The sequence below is a fragment of the Heterocephalus glaber genome, unplaced genomic scaffold (assembly GCF_053883595.1).
Source record: "Heterocephalus glaber isolate CG9 unplaced genomic scaffold, H.glaber_assembly_v1.0 deba00001442, whole genome shotgun sequence".
NCBI classification, from domain to species: domain Eukaryota; kingdom Metazoa; phylum Chordata; class Mammalia; order Rodentia; family Bathyergidae; genus Heterocephalus; species Heterocephalus glaber.
Window position 1 is genome coordinate 27,686,821 of NW_028258296.1, and position 22,458 is coordinate 27,709,278.

At 35.6% G+C, this 22,458-nt stretch overlaps 1 protein-coding gene across 9 annotated transcripts in view; it reads right to left on the reverse strand.

The window, feature by feature from the left end:
• The window catches only part of Evi5 (ecotropic viral integration site 5), a 230,081-nt gene that overhangs the window by 167,379 nt on the left and 40,244 nt on the right, over nt 1–22,458 (reverse strand). Inside the window, exon 1 of one of the 9 annotated variants that reach the window (XM_004841268.3) lies at nt 5,404–5,480. The exons of the other annotated variants lie outside the window; for them this stretch is intronic. Within the exon in view, the coding sequence (XP_004841325.1) occupies nt 5,404–5,417 (14 nt within the window). The 5' untranslated portion in view covers nt 5,418–5,480. Of the gene's footprint in view, nt 1–5,403; nt 5,481–22,458 lie in introns of those variants that run through there. 9 annotated transcript variants of the gene reach the window in all.

Below are 22,458 nucleotides of genomic sequence, written 5' to 3' on the forward strand. Positions count from 1 at the left end.
ATACAAGGTTAAAAGTAATGCCTGTGGAGACTTAACTGACCTTGATAGACAGCAAGAGGTAATTTTAATTAATACAGGTCTCACCTTAACTTGGTCTTGAACACCCAGTAGAAAAGTACAATCCAAAGATATATGAAATCCAGACCACAGTAATAAAGCTGTATATAAGACGAGGCTCCAATTGCTGACCCCTACTGGCAGTTTCTAACTACACTGGTGACTCACCCCTGTTATGGGTCAAGAGAAAAAACAAAGGTAAAATTTATAGACCTCAACAAGAGTTTTAAAATTTTTTAGCTAAAATTGTTTTTTAAAATTATTAAATTTTCAATCTTTTTACAGCTAAAATTAAAAGAAAAATTATAACAAAATATCAGACTTATAGATAACCTCCACTAGCAAAAGGGTCTAAGAGCCAGCAGGTTATAATCACTATTTTAGTCCTTTAAAAAAGAGTTTCTAAACATGGTTCTTTCCCCAACCTGTCTTTTTATTTTAGTACTTATACTTTGATTATAATACTCTAATTTCTTAAAAAAATTGTTTATTCTTGCTTATAGGCCGCCAAACTCCAAGTTATCATACAGATAAAATCAACAACAAATGTGATAGATTTTTTTTATCAAAATCCACCAAATTGACTTTATATAGAGTTTATAATTGCAACATGATTTTTATTTAAGGCATATTAAATCAGCTCCCTGAAGAGAACCCCTAACTGTGGTCTTCCCTACATTGACCCTTCTCAGCTCGAAGCAGTTGGATTGAAACTATGCCCTTTCTCCCCTAACCACAGTTGGAGATGCGCTTTATAAAAAAAAAATTATTATAGACAGCTAAGTCAGACACATTCTAAGCTCTTGTGACATAGGCCCACTGGATAACTCATGGGAACAAGCCATTGTTGGACATACCTTTCCCTAAGGGCACAATTACATAAACAAAAAGGGGGAGGGATACAGCTACCTCCACAAGCTCAATTAGATCTTGTTACTTTATTTATTTATTTTTCTATTTATTTATTTATGGGGGAGGTTACCAGGGATCAAACTCAGGACCTTGCATTTCTGAGGCAGTCAGTAACAGCACTGAGCTAAATTCCCAGCCCTTGTTACTTTCATTTTAAATTTTTAGATCCACTTATGGAAAGTAAATATATACAAAGATAGATCTACAGACATGTCCTAGACACTAGTGTTGTCAGTTTGTCCTAATTAAAAAGTAAATGGCTCAATACAATTAATAGCATAGGGGCCAGGTGTGCTTATTTTTCAACAGAAAATAAAAATATGCTGCGGCCATCATCCCAGAGTGTACGGTCATGGACCAAGACAATGGATTCACTGCAAGCAGCATGATGTGACACCCCTGCTGAAAGCCAAACAAAGGCTGTATCTGAGCAACTCCCCTCGCCTGCTATAGCCTATACCTGGGACCTGCAAAATCACCAGACCTGATGCAGCTGCCATTTTCAAACAGAGAAGGGAGACATGCAGGGGACCATAATATTGATTATGCCCAAAGCAGGCTGTAAAGAGTTAACCCCTCAATTAGGTTGTTTTGAGAAAGGAGTCTGGCTGAAGTCCACTTACCAAGGTCAGAGTAACTCGCACCCAAATTCCATTCCCACAACTAAAACCTTCAGACTAGAAGGACAATGTTCTAATTACAACCATATATTTTGTCTATTCTGTTCCTAATTCAAGAATGCTTTGTCTTGTCCTTTATAAGCCTTGTTTACGTTAATTTTCATAGAAACCACAACTGATTGCCAATAAAAGTCAGTGCGTGGGACTGGCCAGAGCCTTTGCTGGTTGCACTGGGATTGGCTGTCTGGGTAACCCGCTTTCTCTCTCCTAGTTCTGTCTCTTAGGTTATTTTTTTCTCAGCATGACACACTGGGCAGGTTGGGACTAGAGACTTACTGCAAGAGTCTCTGGCAGGACAGAAAGAGGCTCATAGCTTGTCACTTGCTACCTTCTGCCTGCCCTGCTTTGCCATGGACTGCTTATCCTTTCTGATGTCCCTCTCCCATGCCACCTTGCCTTGGACCCAGCCAACTATGGACTGAAACATCTATAAATTGTGAGCTAAATAAACTTTTCCTCCTTTAACTTTGGGTGTTTAGTATTTTGTTTTAGCAATGAGAAAAGTAACTAAGACACTGTCCAACAATGCATTTTTCCCTCCCTCCCTTCCTTTCACTACTGGGGATTGAACCCAAGGGTTTCACACTGAGCTGTATTTCCCTAGCCACTGCTCTACCCCTCCCTGCCTTTCTCTCTTTCTCATTCATTCATTCATTCATTCAGAGACAAGGTCTCATCAAGTTGCTAAATTGCCCAGTCTGGGGTTGAATTTAAGATCTTCCTGACTCTCAGAGTGCTGGGATTACAGGTGTGGGCCACCACATACAGCTCCAACAATGCACTTCTTAGAACCTATCCCATTATTAAGGGATTTATGACTGTACTTAGTCATAGCATGAAGGAAAAGAATGTACATATTTCTTAAGAATATGAAGACTTACCAAGATATATCACGTACAGGTACAAACACCCAATGATAAATATAAACGAACTGTATACCTAAAATGTACCAATAAAAAAAAAAAAAGAATATGAAGACTTGAGCTGGGGACTTAGCTCAGTGGTTTCACTGCTGCGCAAGCACAAGGACCCGAGTTCGATCCCCGGGACGAAGAAAAAAAAAAAAAAAAAAGAATATGAAGACTTGATAAAATATGTACTTTAGAATCTGGTATTCTCATTCCTTATTGCTAAAAGCAGTAATAACTCTGGATCAGGTTGCCATCTCACTTCAATATAATTAAAGTATTCTGACATAATGGTGACTGCCTGAAAGCCAAAAATTTCCAAAGACTTAAGCCTGGCAACTGAGATAATGGTAACATGGTATTACTCATAAGTTTGTGGGCTATTAAAAAGTCTCTTCCCAGATCTCATGGGTTCATTGTCTTGCATGGATTCTTATGGAGGGGGGGATATGTAAAGTACCTGTCTACCATGTTTGAGGCCCTGGGCTTGATTCCCAACAGGAGGAAAAAAGAAATTTGTGCACGGAAGTATGCATGTGGTAAATACCAACGAAAAAGTCTCTCTAAAATACTATGGTTGAATATATAAAAGAGAAGAAAAGGAATGGGTTTTTGTAGTTTGGAATACTTGAAGCACATCCATGTAGATAATAAGCAAAGCAGTTGAATAAACAAGTCTAAAGTTCAGAAAAAAGGCAAAGACCAAAAATAGAAATCCGGCAATTATTTGTAAAGAGTTGACATTAAACTTTTTGAATATCTAGTTCTATGCAGCATAAAGTTTTTCTATGTATACCACAGCAGGATGAAATAGCAACTGGACAACATGAGAATTGGTAACTTGTAAACTGCTAAGGTAATTTATTAGAGCTAAGGAAGAAACATGCTATTAAAAAAAACCACCAGGAAATCTAAATACACTGGCACATAGAAGCTAAGTTGAGATTTAAACCTCTCATAATGTTACATCATAAACAAGACATGAATGTGCTGGGAGAAAGATAACTTGTCAGCTTAACAAAGTGCCAAATAGCAAGGCCCTGAATTTGATTCCTGGTACCAAAAAAAAGTGGCGAGTAAGTAACAAACTTGTATTATTCCATTTGGGGTGTTTTAACAAAATACTTTAGACTAGATAATCTATCAAAAACAGACATTTATTGCTGACAGTTCCAGAAGTCGAAAAGTCCTCAAAACACCAATAGAGTAGATCTAGTTAGAGCCTATTCCTCATAAATGACATCTTTGTGTTTTCCCAGGTCAGAAGGGGCAAAAGAGCAGCGTAAAGTATTTTGGGGGGAGTTGTTTTTGGTTTTTGTTCTGTTTGTTTTTTGAGTCAGATTCTCACTACATAGGTCAGGTTAGCCTCAAACTCCCTATGTAGCCCAGGCTGGCTTCATACCTCAGAGTTCCAAATGCTGGGATTGTAAGAGTGCCCCACCACACTGCACCCTAAAGCATCTTTTATAAAGGCATTAATCCTATTTATAAGAGTGAAGCTTCCCAAAAGCTCCACTTCTTAATATCATTTCAGATTAGATTTCAACTCATGAATGTTGGAAGAGCACAAACATCAGATCCTAGTAAAGCTACATGCCTGACTCAAAAGTGTTCTCTTTCATAAGTATATCGACAAATTTTCTTTTTCCTACTAACAAATTTGTGTCTCAGAGTAATGGAAATAACAAGTTTAGAATTAAGAGGAAACACAATGAATAGCATAGGAAACAACTGAGAACAACACAAAAGAGAGGTGCCTAAATAACAGGAATCTCTGCAGGTCTGAAAAAGATTGCTTATTTTGTTTCTTTAAGATGATGACTCATGGAAGGTTTAAAATTCTGATCAAAAACTGATAATTTGGGAAAAAAAAAAAAAAAGAAACTGATAGTCTGGAGATTATACAGAAAACTGATTTTTAAAAATTCTCAGAGAAAAGAAAAAGAATGAAGAATTCCAATAAAGATTTAAAGGCTTTCCTATGAATTCTTAGAGACATGAAAATTCTACTCTTGTAAGTTTTTCACTTCCTTGATGTTGCTAGACATCTTATGAGAATAGTCTCAGGAAAACTGAGGCAATGCTGTGCTCATAAAATTATAGATAGATGAATAATAGATTATCTAGATCTATCTAACAAAAATATAATGCAAGTCACTCAGGCAATTCTATATTTCTAGGTAGCCATATTTAAGTTTTTAAAAGTGAAATTAATTTTAATATTTTATCAAATATAGTCAAAATATCATTTCAACATGTACCAATTTTTTTAACTAATGATATTCCATTTTCAAATTAAGTCTTCAAAATCTGGTATATATTTTACTCTTACAGATCAGCCGCATTTTGGGTACCCAACTGCCACATATGGTTATTGGCATGGTAGCTATTGGCTACCATCTGGGTAGTTCAGATCTACAAGGTGATAAGATACAAAGACATTTAAATTAAGGCTTCAAAGATTCCTGCTCACCATTTTTTAAAAGATAAAATATATTTTCTTTAGTTTAAAAGAACTCCTTCCAGGCACGGTGGCACACACCTATAATCCCTGCACTCTGGAGGCTGAGGCAAGAGGATCAAAGTTCAAGGCCAGCCTGGGCTATACAGCCAGACCCTGCCTCAAAAACCTAAATAAACAAACTCTTTCCATTTCTTAATTTTCATCTCATAGTCTGAATATGCTATAAAGTAAAATCTGATTCCAAGTAACAGAAAGTTAAAGGAAACAAATATAGTTGCAATGCCAAACGTTTAAATGATGCAAATAATAGCCCATTCAAAATTTAAATTACCATTATTTCCCATCTAAATTAAAATGTACTGCTATTACAGATGAAACCTACCTCCTTAAGTTCATCTCTACCGATGCTTTTGTGTTTTTAAAATGAAAAGGAAAATAACATTTAATACATGGAGGGGGGAATCTGTCTTATTTGAACTTTATTAATTATTAACTTCAAACAGATCTTTGACATTACATTGAACCACTTCAACACATTTTTCTGAGGTTGCCACAAGGCTTATTTTGAAAAAGTAACAGCTGTAATAAAACTATGGGAAAGAGAAGAGTTTCCATAAAGGATTTGGTATTTTCATGTTTCTTAAATTTTAACTTTTAAATATTATCATTTCTTCTCAGAAACAGCCCAAATCCCCATCAAGATGATGTGGGGTTTTTTTATACAATGGGATACTACTCTGCCATAAAGAAAGATGAGCTTCAGACATTTATAGCTAACTGGATGGACCTTAAGACCATACTCATAAGTGAAATAAATTGGACACACATGTTTAAATACTTCCTTGTCTCTCTTTTGTGAGAAACTGAATGTGGAAATAAGGACTGAGATGTACAGTGGATGTTGGGAAATGAGAAGAAAGTATTCAAATGGGAAGGGGAACAAGGAAGGAGGGAAAAAGGAAGGAAGGGGAAGAAAAAAAGTGAAAATAGAAGCAAAAAAATAAAAACAAAGCTTTTGTACATAGAGAGGGAAAGGGATCTGAGGGGGGGGGGAATGAGACAAAATAAAATAAAATTTATTGTTAAAACAATTATCAATCTCAAAGCACCCAGAAAAAAGCTCCCCCGCCACCATTCCACACTCCTAGGGCAGAGAAGGTGAGCCACGTGGGTGCCAGAAGCACCACCCCCCACCATGGAAATGAGAAGACACGTAAATGAGCCTCAAAAACAGACTTCCAGGTCACCTACAGCAACCCCAAAGGGAAACGAGATGGAACACTCTGATACTCAACTACCTGGACTCTCTGAATTGGCAACAAAAGAGGATGTGGGAAAAATGAAATCAGAAATAATTACTCAGATAACAGCAAAGATTGTGCTCATGGTGCAAGACATGATTAATAAATCTAGAGAGGACACAGATAAAAAAACAGAGGATCTGAGGAACATGATGGAATCCCAACATAGGAAACAAATGGAATCCATAAAACAGATCCGAACAGATTTCCACAAGATTAAAAACTCCATCGAAAGTCTGCACAGCAGAATGAACCAATGTGAGGATAGAATTTCACATATAAAAGATAAGATTGCAATTAGTGACCAGGAAAAGAAAAATTGCTTTAAAATTGTAAGGAAACACAAGAAATCAATCGAGCAGCTGCTAGATGATGCTAAGAAGGATAACATAAGACTGATTGGAGTCAATGAAGAAACAGGAGAGAGGGCAGATGACATAAAAAAAACTGTTCACAGAACTAATGGCAGAAAACTTCCCAAGGAGGGGGAAAGAACTTGACATACAGATAAGTGAGGCATATTGGACTCCAGCTAGCCTTGATCAAAAAAAATCTACACATGGGCATATAATAGTTAGGATTCAAGAAATCCAACAGAAGAACAAAATTCTACAAGCAGTGAGAGAAAAGAAACAAATCACATACAAAGGAAAGCCCATCAGAATCACAGCAGACTTCTCAAAGCAAAACCTCAAGGCAAGAAGAGCTTGGAGTGATGTATTTCAAGCCCTAAAGGAAAACAGCCTCCAACCCAGATTGATGTACCCTGCAAAACTATCTTTCAAAATGGATGGAGAAATAATATACTTTCATGACAAACAGCACCTGAGGAACTTCATGAAAACCAAACCAGCACTCCAAAAAATTTTAGACAATATCCTAGGAAAAGACAATGAGGATCACAACCCCAGGAAACCCAGCAGAATGAATCCATTGGGCATGACAAATTAAATGCAAATGGGGAGAATCCCAACAAAAAGAAAAAGTCATGACAAGGCTTTTAAAACTTTTAACTTCATCTCCCTAATGAGTGTATAATTCAATCTTGTCATTGTACTGATTAGTATTTTTCTAATTCTAGAGTTGCACACCTTTCCTTGTGTTGTACTGGCTATTTATCATCTTATGTCTACTTTTTGAGTTGTCTATTAATGAGCTGTAAGAGTTCTTTATATATTCTAGTCACAGGTTATATGCATTGTAAATATGGTCTGTTTAAGGACTACTTTTCATTTTAATGATGTCATTTAAAGTTCTAAATTTTGACGGACTTTTTTTTCTTTTATACATCATGTTTTTTATATCCTAGGAAGTTCTTGCCTACCCTAAATTCATAAACATTTTCCCTTATAAGTTCTTCTTAAAGTTTTATAGGCTTTCTTATTTAGGTTCATAGATCCCTTCAAGTTGTTTTCATGTATGGAAATAAAGGGTTGAGGTTAATTTTTTATATACGGATACCAGGTGTTCTAGTGCCCTTTGCCGAAAACACTCTCTTCCTCAGCTCTTGAATTGAGTTTATATTCTATAAAATGCTAATGTTAAATAATCTTTCAAAACTCAGTGGACCATATATGAGTGGTTCTATTTCTAGATTCTCTGTTTTATTCCAATGATCTATATGTCTTTCCTTACACCAACACTGCCTTGATTACTGTAGCTTTAGAAGAAGTCTTAAAATTAGGTACTAAACATCTTCCAACACTGTTGTTTTTTTTTTAACTTTTCTAGGTCCTTTGTACTTCTACATAACTTTTAAATTTCAATATCCAATTCATTTATAGCAAGTATACACAGACCTGAATTTTTATACATACCCTGTGTTTTCTAATCCTGCTAAATTCAAGTACAAGTTCTAAGGGCTCCTAGAGATTTCTGAGTATTTTCTCTGTAGATGATCATTTCATCTACATATAAAGATTTTGCTTCTACTTTGCCAATCCTATCCTAATTGTGTCATTTTATTGCCAGGCTATTTTGGTGGGGACTAGGTTTCAAAGTTTAATGGACAGATAAAGAGTAAGCATATCTGCCCTTGTTCCCCACCTTAAGGAGAAAGCATTGTATCTTCTCCATTCATACAAGGCGTTCTCGCTTGAAGTATGGAGTACATGTCTTCAATCTGTTGAGAAGGTTCTGTTCTACTTCTAGTCTCCTGATAGCTTTTACTATGAACAGCTGTGGAATTTAGTCCAATATTTTTTCTCCAACTAGTGGCAGGATCATATGGCTTTTTCCTTTCCTCTGTTAAAATGATGACTTTTGGGGGTGAATCTTCCAATGCTGAACCAACACTGCCATCCCTATAACAAAACCACTTCCTACATACTGCCAGATCTGACTTCTAATAGTTTGTTTTGTTAAACAAATTTCTATCTATGTTCATACTTTTTTCTTCTATTATCTTTATCCAGTTTTAGGATTAGCACAATGTTGAGTTCCTAAAATGAAGGGAGAAGTGTTCCTTCTTTTTTCTGCTTTAAATGTTTGATATAATTTATCAGTTAAAATGTATATGAGCCTGCTGTTTTCATATAGGTAGGTTTTCAAGCTAGCCATATACTTTCTTTAATAGGTGCTATTCAAATTTTATATTTCCTCCAGAGTTAGTTTGATTAATTTGTCTTCCAAGGTACTTCTTAGAAGTTGTCAAATTTATTTCAAAACAGATTTTTGAAATATGCTTTCTATATCCTTTTAAATTCTGTAAAATCTGTGGTAATGTCTCCTAGGTCTTGATATTTTAATTTTAAAAATGTATAGTTGATATTGTGTAACAGGAAGTAAAGGTCTAATGGGGCAGGGGACGTGGGAGGGGTAGGGGAAAGGAAAGAAGGGGAAAAAAATATGAGAAAAAGGAAAAAAATGGAAACAGAATCTTTGCAGATAGGTAAGGATGGAGGAGGTGAAGGGAGGGCAGGGGAAGGGAAAAAAAGAATAAAAACCAAGATACTCATGTGATGGTACAAGATCCCAATGATGTATGTAAATGTATTTTATACCTAAAATGTACCAATAAACTTAATGGGGGGAAAAAAAATTATCAATCTCCAGGAAAAAATACATAAATGAATACTGTCATTTTTATATCTCCTGAATCAAAGACAGTTAAATAATACTACCAAAACTCATCTACATTTGAGGAAGAGAAGAGTAAACCCCAAATAAAAGCATCAACTGTTATGTTACAGTAGTAACTATATTCTATAATTTTTACATTAGATATATAACATACATATCTTCATTATAAACCACAAAAATAAATAAATTTTAAATTATTATTCTGATAATTTTTACCAGGCTTAACATTGGTAGAGTAGTAGGGCAGACGAAGAAGAAAAAAGCTCTATCTTAGCTAAGGTCATTATATTTTATTTTTCATTAAAGTTAGACAGATGTGTTCTGCTAGAATTATTCTAAAGCAAAACAAGATGCCACTATATTCACTCTTTTTTTTTTATTCACCCATTCTTTACACAAAAATCCTTTGATTTTAGGTTTTTACTGATTTAAAACAATCACTGTGTACATAACACACACACCCACACGCACGCAAGAGACTCAAAATTTGAACATAAAAGAAAGTTCAAATTTTTAAATTCTTCCCCACCAGAAAAAGGGTGGCAACCTTCTGTTTCTTTTACTTCTTGAAAATCTCTATTTTTGTTTTGGAGCAAAGTATTGATCCTAGGGCCTCTGGCATGCTAGGCATATGCTTTACCAGTAAGCTATAGCCCCAGCTCTAAAATCTCTTTTTTGAACATTTTTAAATAGTTCTAGTAATTTTTCTTTAAATCTTAACATACAAATTAACTACATTTACTATTCAAGAGTAAATTATGAATAGCTTGGGAACAAGTTTGTCTATACAATACCTACACTTCACCTGGAACAATTTTTAACACAGACAGTATGGAGGTCCCTTAAAAAACTGAACCTAGAAATTTCATTTGGCCCAACTATTCGTCTTCTAGGTATCTTTTCAAAAGAGTGAAAGACACTATATTACAGTGATACTTGCATATTCATGTTTATAGCAGTACTCTTCATAATTGCTAAATCTTGTAAGCAAGCCTATATGTCCACTAACAGAATGAATGGATAAAGAAAATGTGGTACTTACATACAGAGTTCTATTCTGCCATAAAGAAAATCTTGAGTCATTTGTAGGAAAATGGATGTACCTAGAGACCATAATTTTAAGTAAAGTAAATCAGATCCACAAGCTGATTGTATGATTTCTCTTATATGGGAAACCCAAAGTATAAAGAGCAAAATAAAAGATAGATAATAGGAAGCAGAAGACAGATCTTTCTCAAAGTGGGGAGGGGGGCGGTGGCGGATCAAGAGATGGAGGGAGGGAGGGAAGCAGAGGAGGGAAAGAGAAGGAAAAAGGACTGAAGATGTATTATGTGCATGTACCAATTCCCCACAAGGAATGTTAACATTAGGTACTTACTAATATATAATAAAGAAAATGATCTGAAAAAATTTAACAGTTTCATATACTTAGTTGTACAATAATTATTGATCACAACTATAAAAATAAATTCAAACTTGATCCTTCGGAAATTAGCACCCAAAGCTCTACTTTGTGGAAACTATTTCATTTATGTGAGAACCAATTCAAAACGTACATATGTTTTGCACCCTTTAGAACTATATGTAAGTGCTTCACTTTCTAAGTCCTGCTCCAGCTTCATATCCTACTTATTTTTCCACCCTATAACTCCTTTTGCTGTTTAATGGCCCCTATCATTTTCTTTTGAGACCTATTTGCTCATAACACCCTTTGCACAACCTAACACTCCCCCCTGCTCTTTCAAGAGCTTCTTTCAATCCTATAACATCCAAGAAACTTTGCCAATTTACATATCTTGTTAGACTATTCCCAAACCCTCTAACAAAATATTTCACTCAAAATCTTGCAAATGTAATAAGCAAAGGAATGAAAAGTTAAAATCAACACACACATTAAAACCACATAAAGTTATTAAGTGACACAGTCAGTGCCCTACTTTACCCAGCAAGTGCTGAGTGTCAAAGAAAAATCTTTAAAATGTCTTTTTTAGAAAATGATCATAAGGAGACAATTTGTATCACCAAGTTTACAGGACTATTAGATCCTCTTTTATGTGCTTCAATTAGGCCAGGTTCCAAATCCCCAGCTTCTCAATTCTGTTCCCCAGGAATTTCATTCATGCTTCTATTTTGTCTCCATTTCAACTAGAAGGCATCAAAAGTGAGGTTAGGTCTAAATAAAGCAAAACTTTCAACAATTACCTTTTTTTAAAAAGTTGAGCAGAGGTGACATTCAGAATATACTGATATGTGGTATTAATTCCTATATCTAGCCTGGGCATGATGGCCCACACTTGTCATCCCAGCACTTAGGCTGAGGCAGGAGGATCGCTGAAAGTTCAAGGCCAGCCTGAACCACAAAGAGAGACCCTGTCTCAAAAAAAAAAATCCGGGCTGGGGATTTAGCTCAGTGGTTTCACTGCCTGCTGCACAAGCGTAAGGACCTGAGTTCGATCCCTGGTACCAAAAAAAAATCCTACATCTAATTATCAAGTAATATAAATCAATTTTTCTTCCTTTATGCCCCCCTTTTGGCATTGCTAGAAATCAAACCTAGAGCCTTACACTACACAAGCGTTCTACCACTGAGTCATATCCCAGCCTGCAAATCAATTTTTCTAGTGAAATTCACATTTCTGCAGGCCAAAGGAAAATGTAAAACTTTATTTTTATTGTAATGTAATACAAGTAGATATTAATAAAGAAAATATAAAAAGCACTCTTTTATAAGTAAATAAAACAAAATTTCATAATAAAATAATTTAAAAATAACAACAGTTAATATACTGTGTATCATGATCTTAAAAGAATGCCCAAAATGTTATTCAGAGTTCAAGTCATACACCAAAAAGACTCTTAAAAAGAAAAATAAGGAGGGATGGAGGGGTTGAAAGGAGGGCAGGGGAAGGGGGAAAACTAAGAACCAAGAGAAATTATGTAAAGGTGCAAATTTCCAATGATGAATGTCATTATATTGTATACCTAAAATGTACCAATAAAATAAAATTTAAAAAAAACAAGCATAAAAGGAAAAAGCTTTTCTTTTCAATGAACAAAGAGAAATGAGTAGTATAAATGAAACAAATTAGCATATCTTAAAAATATGTTGGAAACAGAATAGACAATTTGGGGAATTATTTGAACTTCTCCCTACTTCCTTTTTATCTACATTCTATTTTGATACGTATACATTATACACTATATATCACATATGAGTTTCTCATATAAAAGGAACCATGTGACACTTAAGCTTATGTATCTGACTTACTTTCACTTAACATTATGTTCTCAAATTGCATCCATTTGCCTATGAATGTCTCAAGTTTATCTCTCTTTATGTCAGAGTAGTACTCCATTGTGTATAACTATCACATTTTCTTTATCCAGTCATCTGTTGATGGATATACATGCTGTAAAACATTATTTTAAAAAATCATTTCATTCTTGCCATGATGGAGTATCATAAATTGAATTTACCCTCTAACCTCAATCACCAAAAAATAATGGGCACCACTCTGAGAGGCTGAGGCAGCAGGATCCCAAGCTCAACCCCAGGCTGGTTAACTTAATGACTTAGCAAGATTGTTCCCTCAAAAAAGAAAAAAAAAGGAGGGCTGGGGATTTAGCTCAGTGGTTCCACCACCTGCTTCACAAGCACAAGGTCCCAAGTTCAATCACCTGTACCAAAAAAAAAAAAAGAAAAGAAAAAAAGGATAAAATATGAAATTACATGAAAACATTGGTTCTTAAAAGACTCTGGACAACAGGCAACAGTGGATATCAATTCTTGAGACTTGGGAAATATCTTACTTGCCTTGAAAGAATTTCCAGACCCTAGCAAAAAGTAGGGAAAATTGAGACAGTCTTGACTCCTTGAATGGAGAAGATGGAGCTGAGAGTCATAACAATTCAGATAAGCCACATTCTTACCTGCAGTGAGACCAAAGCAACTAGTTCACAAGACAAGAATACAGAGAGGAAAGAACACAAAGAGAAATCTTCAGAGATTGAAAGAGCATATCTGCCACATAAAGAAGAAACACATATAACCAATAATATAGAAAATAATCAAAAGCTAACCAGTATTGACTCTATGCTCAAAAATTTATTTTAGGCATACAAAAACCTTCAGGTCTAACTTCTAGAGACAAAACTGTAATATAAGTGATGTAAAATGCACTGGATGAGATTGATGGCAATTATATGTGGCAGAAGACAATTAATTTGAATATACTGTATAGCAACTTTCCAAACAAAAGAACACAGCATCAATGTGCTGTAAAATAGCTTCAGGTAACCTAATATTTATGTAATTAGAGTCAAGTTCAACAAACTTCAAATGTAAGAAACACAAAGAAAACTACAATAAGACAGGTTCCTTAAAACCAGTAATAAAGAGAGGTCAGGAAATGGGAAAAGAAGCTGCAAGATATATCATACAGGTAAATTCCCTATAATGAATGTTATCATTACATATGCATTGGTACTAAAAAGTACCAATAAAACTAATTTTAAAATAAATAAATAAAAGAAGAAAAAAATAGTGATAAAGCAGAACGGGGAAAATGTAACAAAGAAAAAAGAAAAAACAAACTGGATTTCTTATGGAAAACAACGTGAGAGAAGTTGATTAAAATATGAGGGAGGGGGCTGTCAACCTAGAATTCTATATTCAAGAAACAATAAATAACAAAATGAAGCCTCTGGCCAGGCATAGTAGCACAACACACCTGTCATCCCAGCATGTGGAACCCTGAGGCAGGATTACCTTGAGTTTGAGGACAGCCTGGGCCACCTAATGAGTTCAAGGACAGCCTGAACTACATAGTGAGACCCTGTCTCAAAAAAAAACCTGGTCAGACATACAAGAGCTAAATAATTCATTAGCAGGACCCCTACATAACACTACATAAAATGTCAGAGAGTTCTGTAGAACTTCCTTCTTCAGAAGAAAAATGCTATCAGATGGAAACCTAAAGCTAAAGAAAGGACAAAAAGCACCACATATGGTAATGATAACTACATAGATAAATAAAGTATCTTTTATTTTATTCTTTTTTTATTTTTTTGGTACCAGGGATGGAACTCAGGACCTCGCACTTACCAGGCAGGTGCTATGCCACTGAGCTAAATCCCCACGATTTCTCTCTCTCTTTTTTTTTTTTGTTTTTTGAGACAAGGTTTCATTATGTAGTTCAGGCTGACCTTGAACTCCAGGGGATCTCCTGCCTCAGCCTCCCAGTACTGGGATCACAGGCGCGCACCACCACACCTGGCTTATACCTGGCTCTTTTTGCTTCAATATAATTTACAAGATAATTGATTGTTGAAGCAAAAACAGTATAGAGTTTATAACATACAAATATATGTATTTAAAATGTATGACAAAACTAGCACACAGATTAAAAGGAAAAATACAAGTGTACCACTCTAAGGTTCTTATACTACACACATGTAAAATGCTATCAGTTAAAGTTGCATACTATGAACCTTAGAGCAATCACTAATATACCATTTATAGCTCATAAAAATCAACAAAGGAGAGCCAGGGATTTAGCTCAGTGGTACTGCCACCTGCCTCAAAAGCTCAAGATCATGAGTTCAATCCCTGGTACCAAAAAAAAAAAAAGAAAGAAAGAAAAAAGAAAAAAAATCAACAAAGGAGATAAAGCAGAATTATAAAAATATTTAATTAAGAACTGGGTGTTGGGCCAGGGATTTAGCTCAGTGGTTCCACTGCCTGCCTTGCAAGCGCACGGTCCTGAGTTCAATCCCCAACACCAAAAAAAAAAAAGCTGGGTGTGGTGGTGCATGCCTGTAATCCCAGTACTTGGGAGGCTGAGGCAGGAGGATCACTGCAAGTTTGAGGCCAGCCTGAACTATACAGCTAGTGAGACCTTGTCTCAAAACACAAAAAAACCAAAACAATTTAATTTAAAAATGTTTAATTAAGGGATAAAAGGGCAGGATAGCTGAAGAAAATACAGACCAGAGAGCAAGAAAACAGATTTAAATATAGTCATATTAATAATCACATTAAATGCAAATGGTTTATTTTCCTCAAGAATCTCAAAAACATTATGATAAGTGGAAAAAGCCAGTCACAACAGAACACCTATTGTATGATTGTAAAATGCTCAGAATAGGCAAATCCATAGAGATAGAAAGTAAATCAGTAATTGGAGGGGTGTAATTGGAGGGGTGAAATAAAGACTAATTGGAACAGCTTCTTTCTTTTTTCTTTTTTTTCGAACTGGGGATCAAACTCAGGACCTTGTGCTTGCCAGGCAGGCGTGGCACCACTGAGCTACATCCCCCACCCAGGAACAGTTTCTTTTTGGAATGATGAAAATGTTCTGAAATTAGACTAGTAATGGTTGTAAACTTTGTGGATATACTACCAATCACTAAATTGTACCTTTTAGAAGAGTAAATTTTGCTAGGCATGGATGCTTATAATCCCAGTACCTGGGTGGCTGAGGCAGGAGGATTGCTATGAGTTCAAGGCCAACCTGAACTATACAGCAAGACCCTGTCTCAAAAAAACAAAACAAAAAAAACTGAATTAATAATAAAATATATTTTTTCTTGGTTCCATACTTGCAACATTATACTTCTTGCTTCACTCATAAAAGGTCTGGCCATCTGATCTGCTTTAACCAATAAAATGTAAAGTAAAAGTTATGTGTATCTGTTTAAATACTATATTGTTTCTCTGGTGTGAGAAACCAAAAGTGGAAATTAGGACTGAAATGTATAATGGATGGTGGGAAATGGGGAAAAAAAGTGTTCAAATGGGAAGGGGAACAAAGGAGGAGGGAGGGAAAAAGCAAGGGACAAGAAAAAAAGTGAAAATAGAAGGAAAAAATGGAAACACAGCTTTTCTACACAGGGAAGGGAGGGGGCCTGAGGAGGGGAATGGGATAAAATACAATAAAATTTATTTTTAAGAAAAGTTATATATATCGTTCCCTAACAGATGTTTTAAGGTATTTTAATTGCATCTCTCTCCCTTTTTCTGTTTTGTTTTGCTTTGTTTTTTTTGAGACAAGGTCTCACAGTTTTGTTTTGTTTTGTTTTGTTTTTTTGAGACAAGGTCTCACAATGTAGTTCAGGCTGGCCTTAAACTTACTATGTAGCTCTGGTTGGCCTCAAACCCATAGCGCTCCTCCTGCCTCGGCTTCCTAAGTGCTGGGATTACAGACATGCGTCACCAAGAGGGGCTGTATCTCTTCTCCATTTGCTTTAAGTCTGGTTTACCCTGGAAGGAACTGAGTGCAGGTCCTACAAAACATGTGAAGCAAAGATATGCCCAACATGTGGCTTTAAATAAATGCAAATGTGAGCATTTATAAAACTTTATCCAAGTACATCAACTAAAAGGCAAAGATAGATTATATTTCTTTAAAAAGCAAGACTTAACTATATGGTACCTAACAGTAAATTTTAAAGATATAAGAAAATAAGATTTGGGAGTATATCTTAGTGGTAGAGGGCTTGCTTAGCATGCACAAGGCCTTTGGTTTGATCTTCAGTACCCCCCCACACACACACCAACACACAAAAAGTAAAAGAATGAAATATATTTAAAAAGTTAAACTATTCAAAACTATACTGTCTATAATAATGAGATAAAGTAGATTTCTAAGCTAACAATATTACCAGAAATTAAGTTTATTTCACGAGAAAATGTTAACAATCCTAAATATCTACATACCTAATAATACAATTTCATGTTATTATAAAACAAAGACAGACCTTAAAGCAAAATAACAAATCCACAATTACAGTTGGAAGTTCTAATACTACTCTCTCAATACTTGACAAAACAAACAGAAAACCAGCAAAGATACAGTAAACTTGAACACTATCAACCAACTTAAATCTACTATTTACACAACACTTCAGCAAACAACAGCTGAATAAACATTCTTCTCAAATGCACATAAAGCATTTACCAAGAGAGACTATATTCAGGGCCATAAAACAAATAATGTATTTGAAGGGATGTTGCTAAAGCAAGATTTGAAGAGATACATATAGCACTAGAGAGGAAAGATCACACAAACACTCCAAGGTCACAAGACACTGCCGTTACAGGTCAAAGACATTTCAAGACAGCCATAGACCAATTTCCTTCACCAACACAGACACAAAACTTTCCAACAAAATTTTAGCACGTCAAATTCAATATTTTATAAAGACACTAATATTTATAAAGATAGCAATATTTTATAATGACCAAGTAGGGTTTATCTTTGGAACATTAAATTAGTTTAACATTCAAAAATCAATGTCATTTACCACATTATCAGCCTAACAGAATAAAATCATATGATCACTTCAAGAGATTCAGAAAAAGCATCTTACAAAATCCAAAATCTATTTTGTATAAACTCTCAGGAAGCAAGAAAGAGCAAGAAATTTCCTCAACCTGATGAAAAGGCATATGCAAATACCCATAGTTAACATGTTTTATGCTTCCCCCCAAGATTAGGAAAACAAAGCTATGAACTTACATTCAAATTTATTCTGGAAACTCTAGTCTGTTGCAATAGGTAGGAAAAGGAGACAAAAGATCCTCAGACTGGAAAGATGTAAAAGTGCTCTGATTCACAGACAACACACTTATCTATATAGAAAATATTTCTGAAATCTTTAAAAGAACATAAAACCAAAAGCCATATCAGAATAATGAATCTAGGAAAGCTTCAGAACTCACAACCAATATAAGAAAAACAATTTATCCCTATATGCTAGCAATGAACTACTGAAAATTAAAGATTCAATGCAATCACAACCAAACTTTCAACAGATGTTTTCTAAAAATTAGTCAGCTGACTGTAAAATTTACATGAGACTGTCAAATTAGAAGACTAGTTCTATCTGATTTCAAGATTTTTACTATAAAAATATTGTCTAGAAACAGGCTCATACATCTATGGACAACTGATATTTGACAAAAATACAAAAAAAAGTAGGGAAAAGATAGTCATTTTAACAAATGATACAGGAACAATCAAATGTACACATTCAAAAATGAACTTTAAGGGGCTGGGGATGATTTAGCTCAGTGGCACCATGCCTGCCTCACGAGTGCAAAGTTCTGAGTTCATCCCTAGTACCGCAAAAAAAAAAAAGAACTTCAATCTATACTTTGCACCATATACAAAATTAACTTAAAATGTATCACAGAGCTAAATGTAAAACTTAAAACTATAAAATTTCTTAGGCTGAGTGTGGTGGTAGATGCCTATAGTTACAGCTATTTGGGAGGCTGAGGAAAGATCAATCACATTGGCCTAGGAATTTCAAGACAGAGTAGGCAATACAGCAAGACCCCCACCTCTTTAACAAACAAAATAAACTTCTGTTTTGGGGGAGTTTTTTGGTTTTTTGTTGGTTTGTTTTTTGTGGTACTGGGCATTAAACCCATAGCTTTCAAAGTAAGCTACATCCGCACCCTTATCTACCTATTTTTATTTTGAGACTGTGTCATACTACGTCACTAAATAGCCCATGCTGGGCTCCAACCTGTGATCCTCCTGCCTCAGCCTCCCAGAATGTTGGGATTAGAGGCAGTGCTACTACAGCTAGCTCAAAAGATACTTTTAAGAGAATAAGCCAACCAAATGGGAAATCAAGCCTTGAAAATTATGTACCTGATAAAGGATTTGTAGCCCAAATACATAAACAATGTTCAAAATAAAAATAAGAGAGCAAACACTCTAACTTCTAAAAATCACTGTAATAGCTAAAACTTGGAAACAACCCAAGGCCCATGAACTGGAGACTGAAAAATAAAAATGTAGGTTTTTTTTTTTTTACAAAATGGAATGCTACTCAGTCATAAAGAATGAGAAACTAAATACATTTATAGCTAAATGGATGCATATTATCCAAAAAAATGAAATATCTAGGAATCAATCTAACAAAGGAAGCAAAAGACCTCTACACTCAAAACTACAGCACCCTGAAAAAGGAGATCGAGGAGGATATAAGAAAACGGAAAGAGATCCCTTGTTCCTGGGTAGGAAGAATTAATATAGTGAAAATGGCCATACTTCCAAAACTGCTATATAGATTTAATGCAATGCGGATTGAAATTCCAACAATATACTTCACAGGGCTAGAGAAAACAATCCAAAAATTCATTTGGAACAAGAAGAGACCTAGAATAGCAAAAGCAATTCTGGGCAACAGAGACATGGCTGGGGGTATCGCAATGCCCAACTTGAAGCTAAACTACAAAGCTACTGTGATAAAATCAGCATGGTACTAGCAAAGAAACAGACCCAAGGATCAGTGGAATAGATTAGAAGATGCAGAAACAACTTCAGACATACTCAGCCACCTCATCTTTGACAAAGGAGCCAACCACCCTCATTGGAGGAAAGATAGCCTATTTAATAAATGGTGTTGGAAAAACTGGATTTCAACATGTCAGAGATTAAAACTAGACCCATAACTATCACCATGCACTAAACTAAGATCGAAGTGGATTAAAGATCTAAATATAAAAACAGAAACACTAAACTTGCTGGAAGATAAATTAGGTAGCACTCTTGAAGATATTGGCATAGGAAAAGACTTTATGAACAAAACCTCAGTAGCACGGGAACTAGCACAAAGAATCAACAACTGGGATCTCATCTTATTAAAAAGCTTCTGCACTGCAAGAGAAACCACCAACAGAGCTAACAGACAACCTACAATGTGGGAAAAAATTTTTAGCAGCTGTACCTCAGACAAAGGACTAGAATATATAAAAAACTGAAAAAAATCAGACCCCCAAATTCAAAGACCCAATTCAAAAATGGGCATCTGAAATGAACAGACATTTCTCAGACAAAGAAGTGAAAGCAGCAAATAAATATATGAAAAAATGTTCAACATCACTGGTCATTCAAGAGATGCAGATGAAAACAACACTGAGATTTCACCTCACCCCACAAAGAATGGCTGCTATCAAGAAATTAACCAGTAACAAATGCTGGTGGGGGTGTGGACAGAAAGGAACCCTTCTCCATTGTTGGTGGGAGTGCAGACTGGTGCAACCACTGTGGAAATCAGTGTGGAGACACCTCAAAGAACTAGGGCTGGAGGTCCCGTTTGACCCAGCTATTCCCCCGCTGGGTATTTTCCCAAAAGAATTAAAAGAATCATACCACTGAGATATATGTGTACCCATGTTTATATCAGCAGTTTGTAATAGCTAAAGCTTAGAAACAGGCCAAGTGCCCATCAACTGGAAACTGGATAAAGATGTGTTTTTTTGTAAAATGGAGTACTACTCAGCCATAAAGAATGAGAAACTAGAGTCATTAATAGCTAAATGGATGCATATTGAGGCCATACTCTTAAGTGAAATAAATAGGTCACACACATGTAAATACCAAATAGATTCTCTGGTGTGAGAAACTGAAAGTGCAAATAAGGTTCAAAATGTATAATAGATAATGTGAAATAGGAAGAAAAGGTCCAAGGGGAAGGGGAAGTAGGAGGGATAGGGGAAAGAAAAGAAGGGAGAGGAATAAATATGAGAAAAGGAAAAAACGGAAACAAAGTCTCTGTAAACAGGGAGGGGTGGAGGGGCTGAATGGAAGGCAGGGGAATGGGGAAAAAACTAAGAACCAAGATATATTATGCAAAGGTACAAACTCCCAATAACCAATGTCGGCATATTGTATAACTAAAATGTACCCATAAAATTAATGAGAAAAAAATCGATGATATACAACTAGAAAGTAAACACATAACAAGATGCTCAACACTATTAAGGAAATGCCAATAAAAAGCACATATCACGGGCTGGGAATTTAGCTCAGTGGTTTCACCACCTGCTGCACAAGCGCAAGGACCCAAGTTCAATCCCCGGTACCAAAAAAAAAAAAAAAATGCACGTATCAGTACCTATTAGAATGGCTAAAATTAAAAAGATTGACCATAGCAAGTGTTGGCAAGGACACAGAGGAACCAGAAACTTTATATACTTCTGGTGGGAATGTGAAAAAGTACAGGCCCTTTGGAAAGTTTGCCAGTAAAACAACACCTACCATACAACAGAACCTTTCCATTCCTAGGTATTTGTCCAATAGAAATAAAAGTATCCATCAATGCAAAGGCTTATACAGAAATGTTTACACCATTTCACATCCAACAGGTTAGGGGATAAACAGTGTATGCCCATTTGACAGAATACTGACACGCAATAACAAAGTAATAAACTACTTATACATACTATGACAACTTTCAAAAGAATTATGCTAAGTGCAATAATTCATACAAAAAAGAGTACATACTGAATCATTCTATTTCCCTAAAATTCTCAAAAGCATAATCTACAGTGGCTGGGTAGAGTCAGAGAGGGAGAAGGGAATAATGTAGATGTTCGTTTTCTTGATTATGATGACAGTTTCATAGGTATACATGTATGCCAAAACTTATCAAATTATGTAAGTATATGTAATTGAAGCTGGGCATGGTTTCAAGCATACCTGAAATTCCAAAACTCTGAGAGGCTGAGACAGGAGGATTCCAAATTTGAGCCCAGCCTGGGCAATTTAGCAAGACTGTTTCAAAATAAAAAATTTTAAAAGGTTGGGGATGTAGCTCAATACAAAGAGCCTGAGGTCAACTGCGAGTACCACACAAACACCACAAAAAGGTATGCAGTTGATATGTCAATTATACATCAAAAAAGCTAGTAAAAAATGATATTTGTTTTTACCCTTAAAGCTGTCATTTGTTATGGCTTGTGTCTACATGTCCCCTCAAAGTCATAGATGGGCCTTTTTCAGAGGTGGCTGGATCAGAGTGTATGATGCTGAGATTAAGGGTGTGTGATTACTAAATTAATCCACTGATTGGTTCAGCATAGTTCTGAGTGTGGATAATGGGAAGGGCTACCCGGGATAAAAGTGCTACCTGTCCTAAGTGTCTGTTGCCTAGATAGAATATAAGGGATAACAAGCTACCATCTTTGCTGCTTGCTGCTTTACTTCTTCACTATTATGCTGCCTTCTGCTCACCATGAACTGTTTTCCTTTGAGATG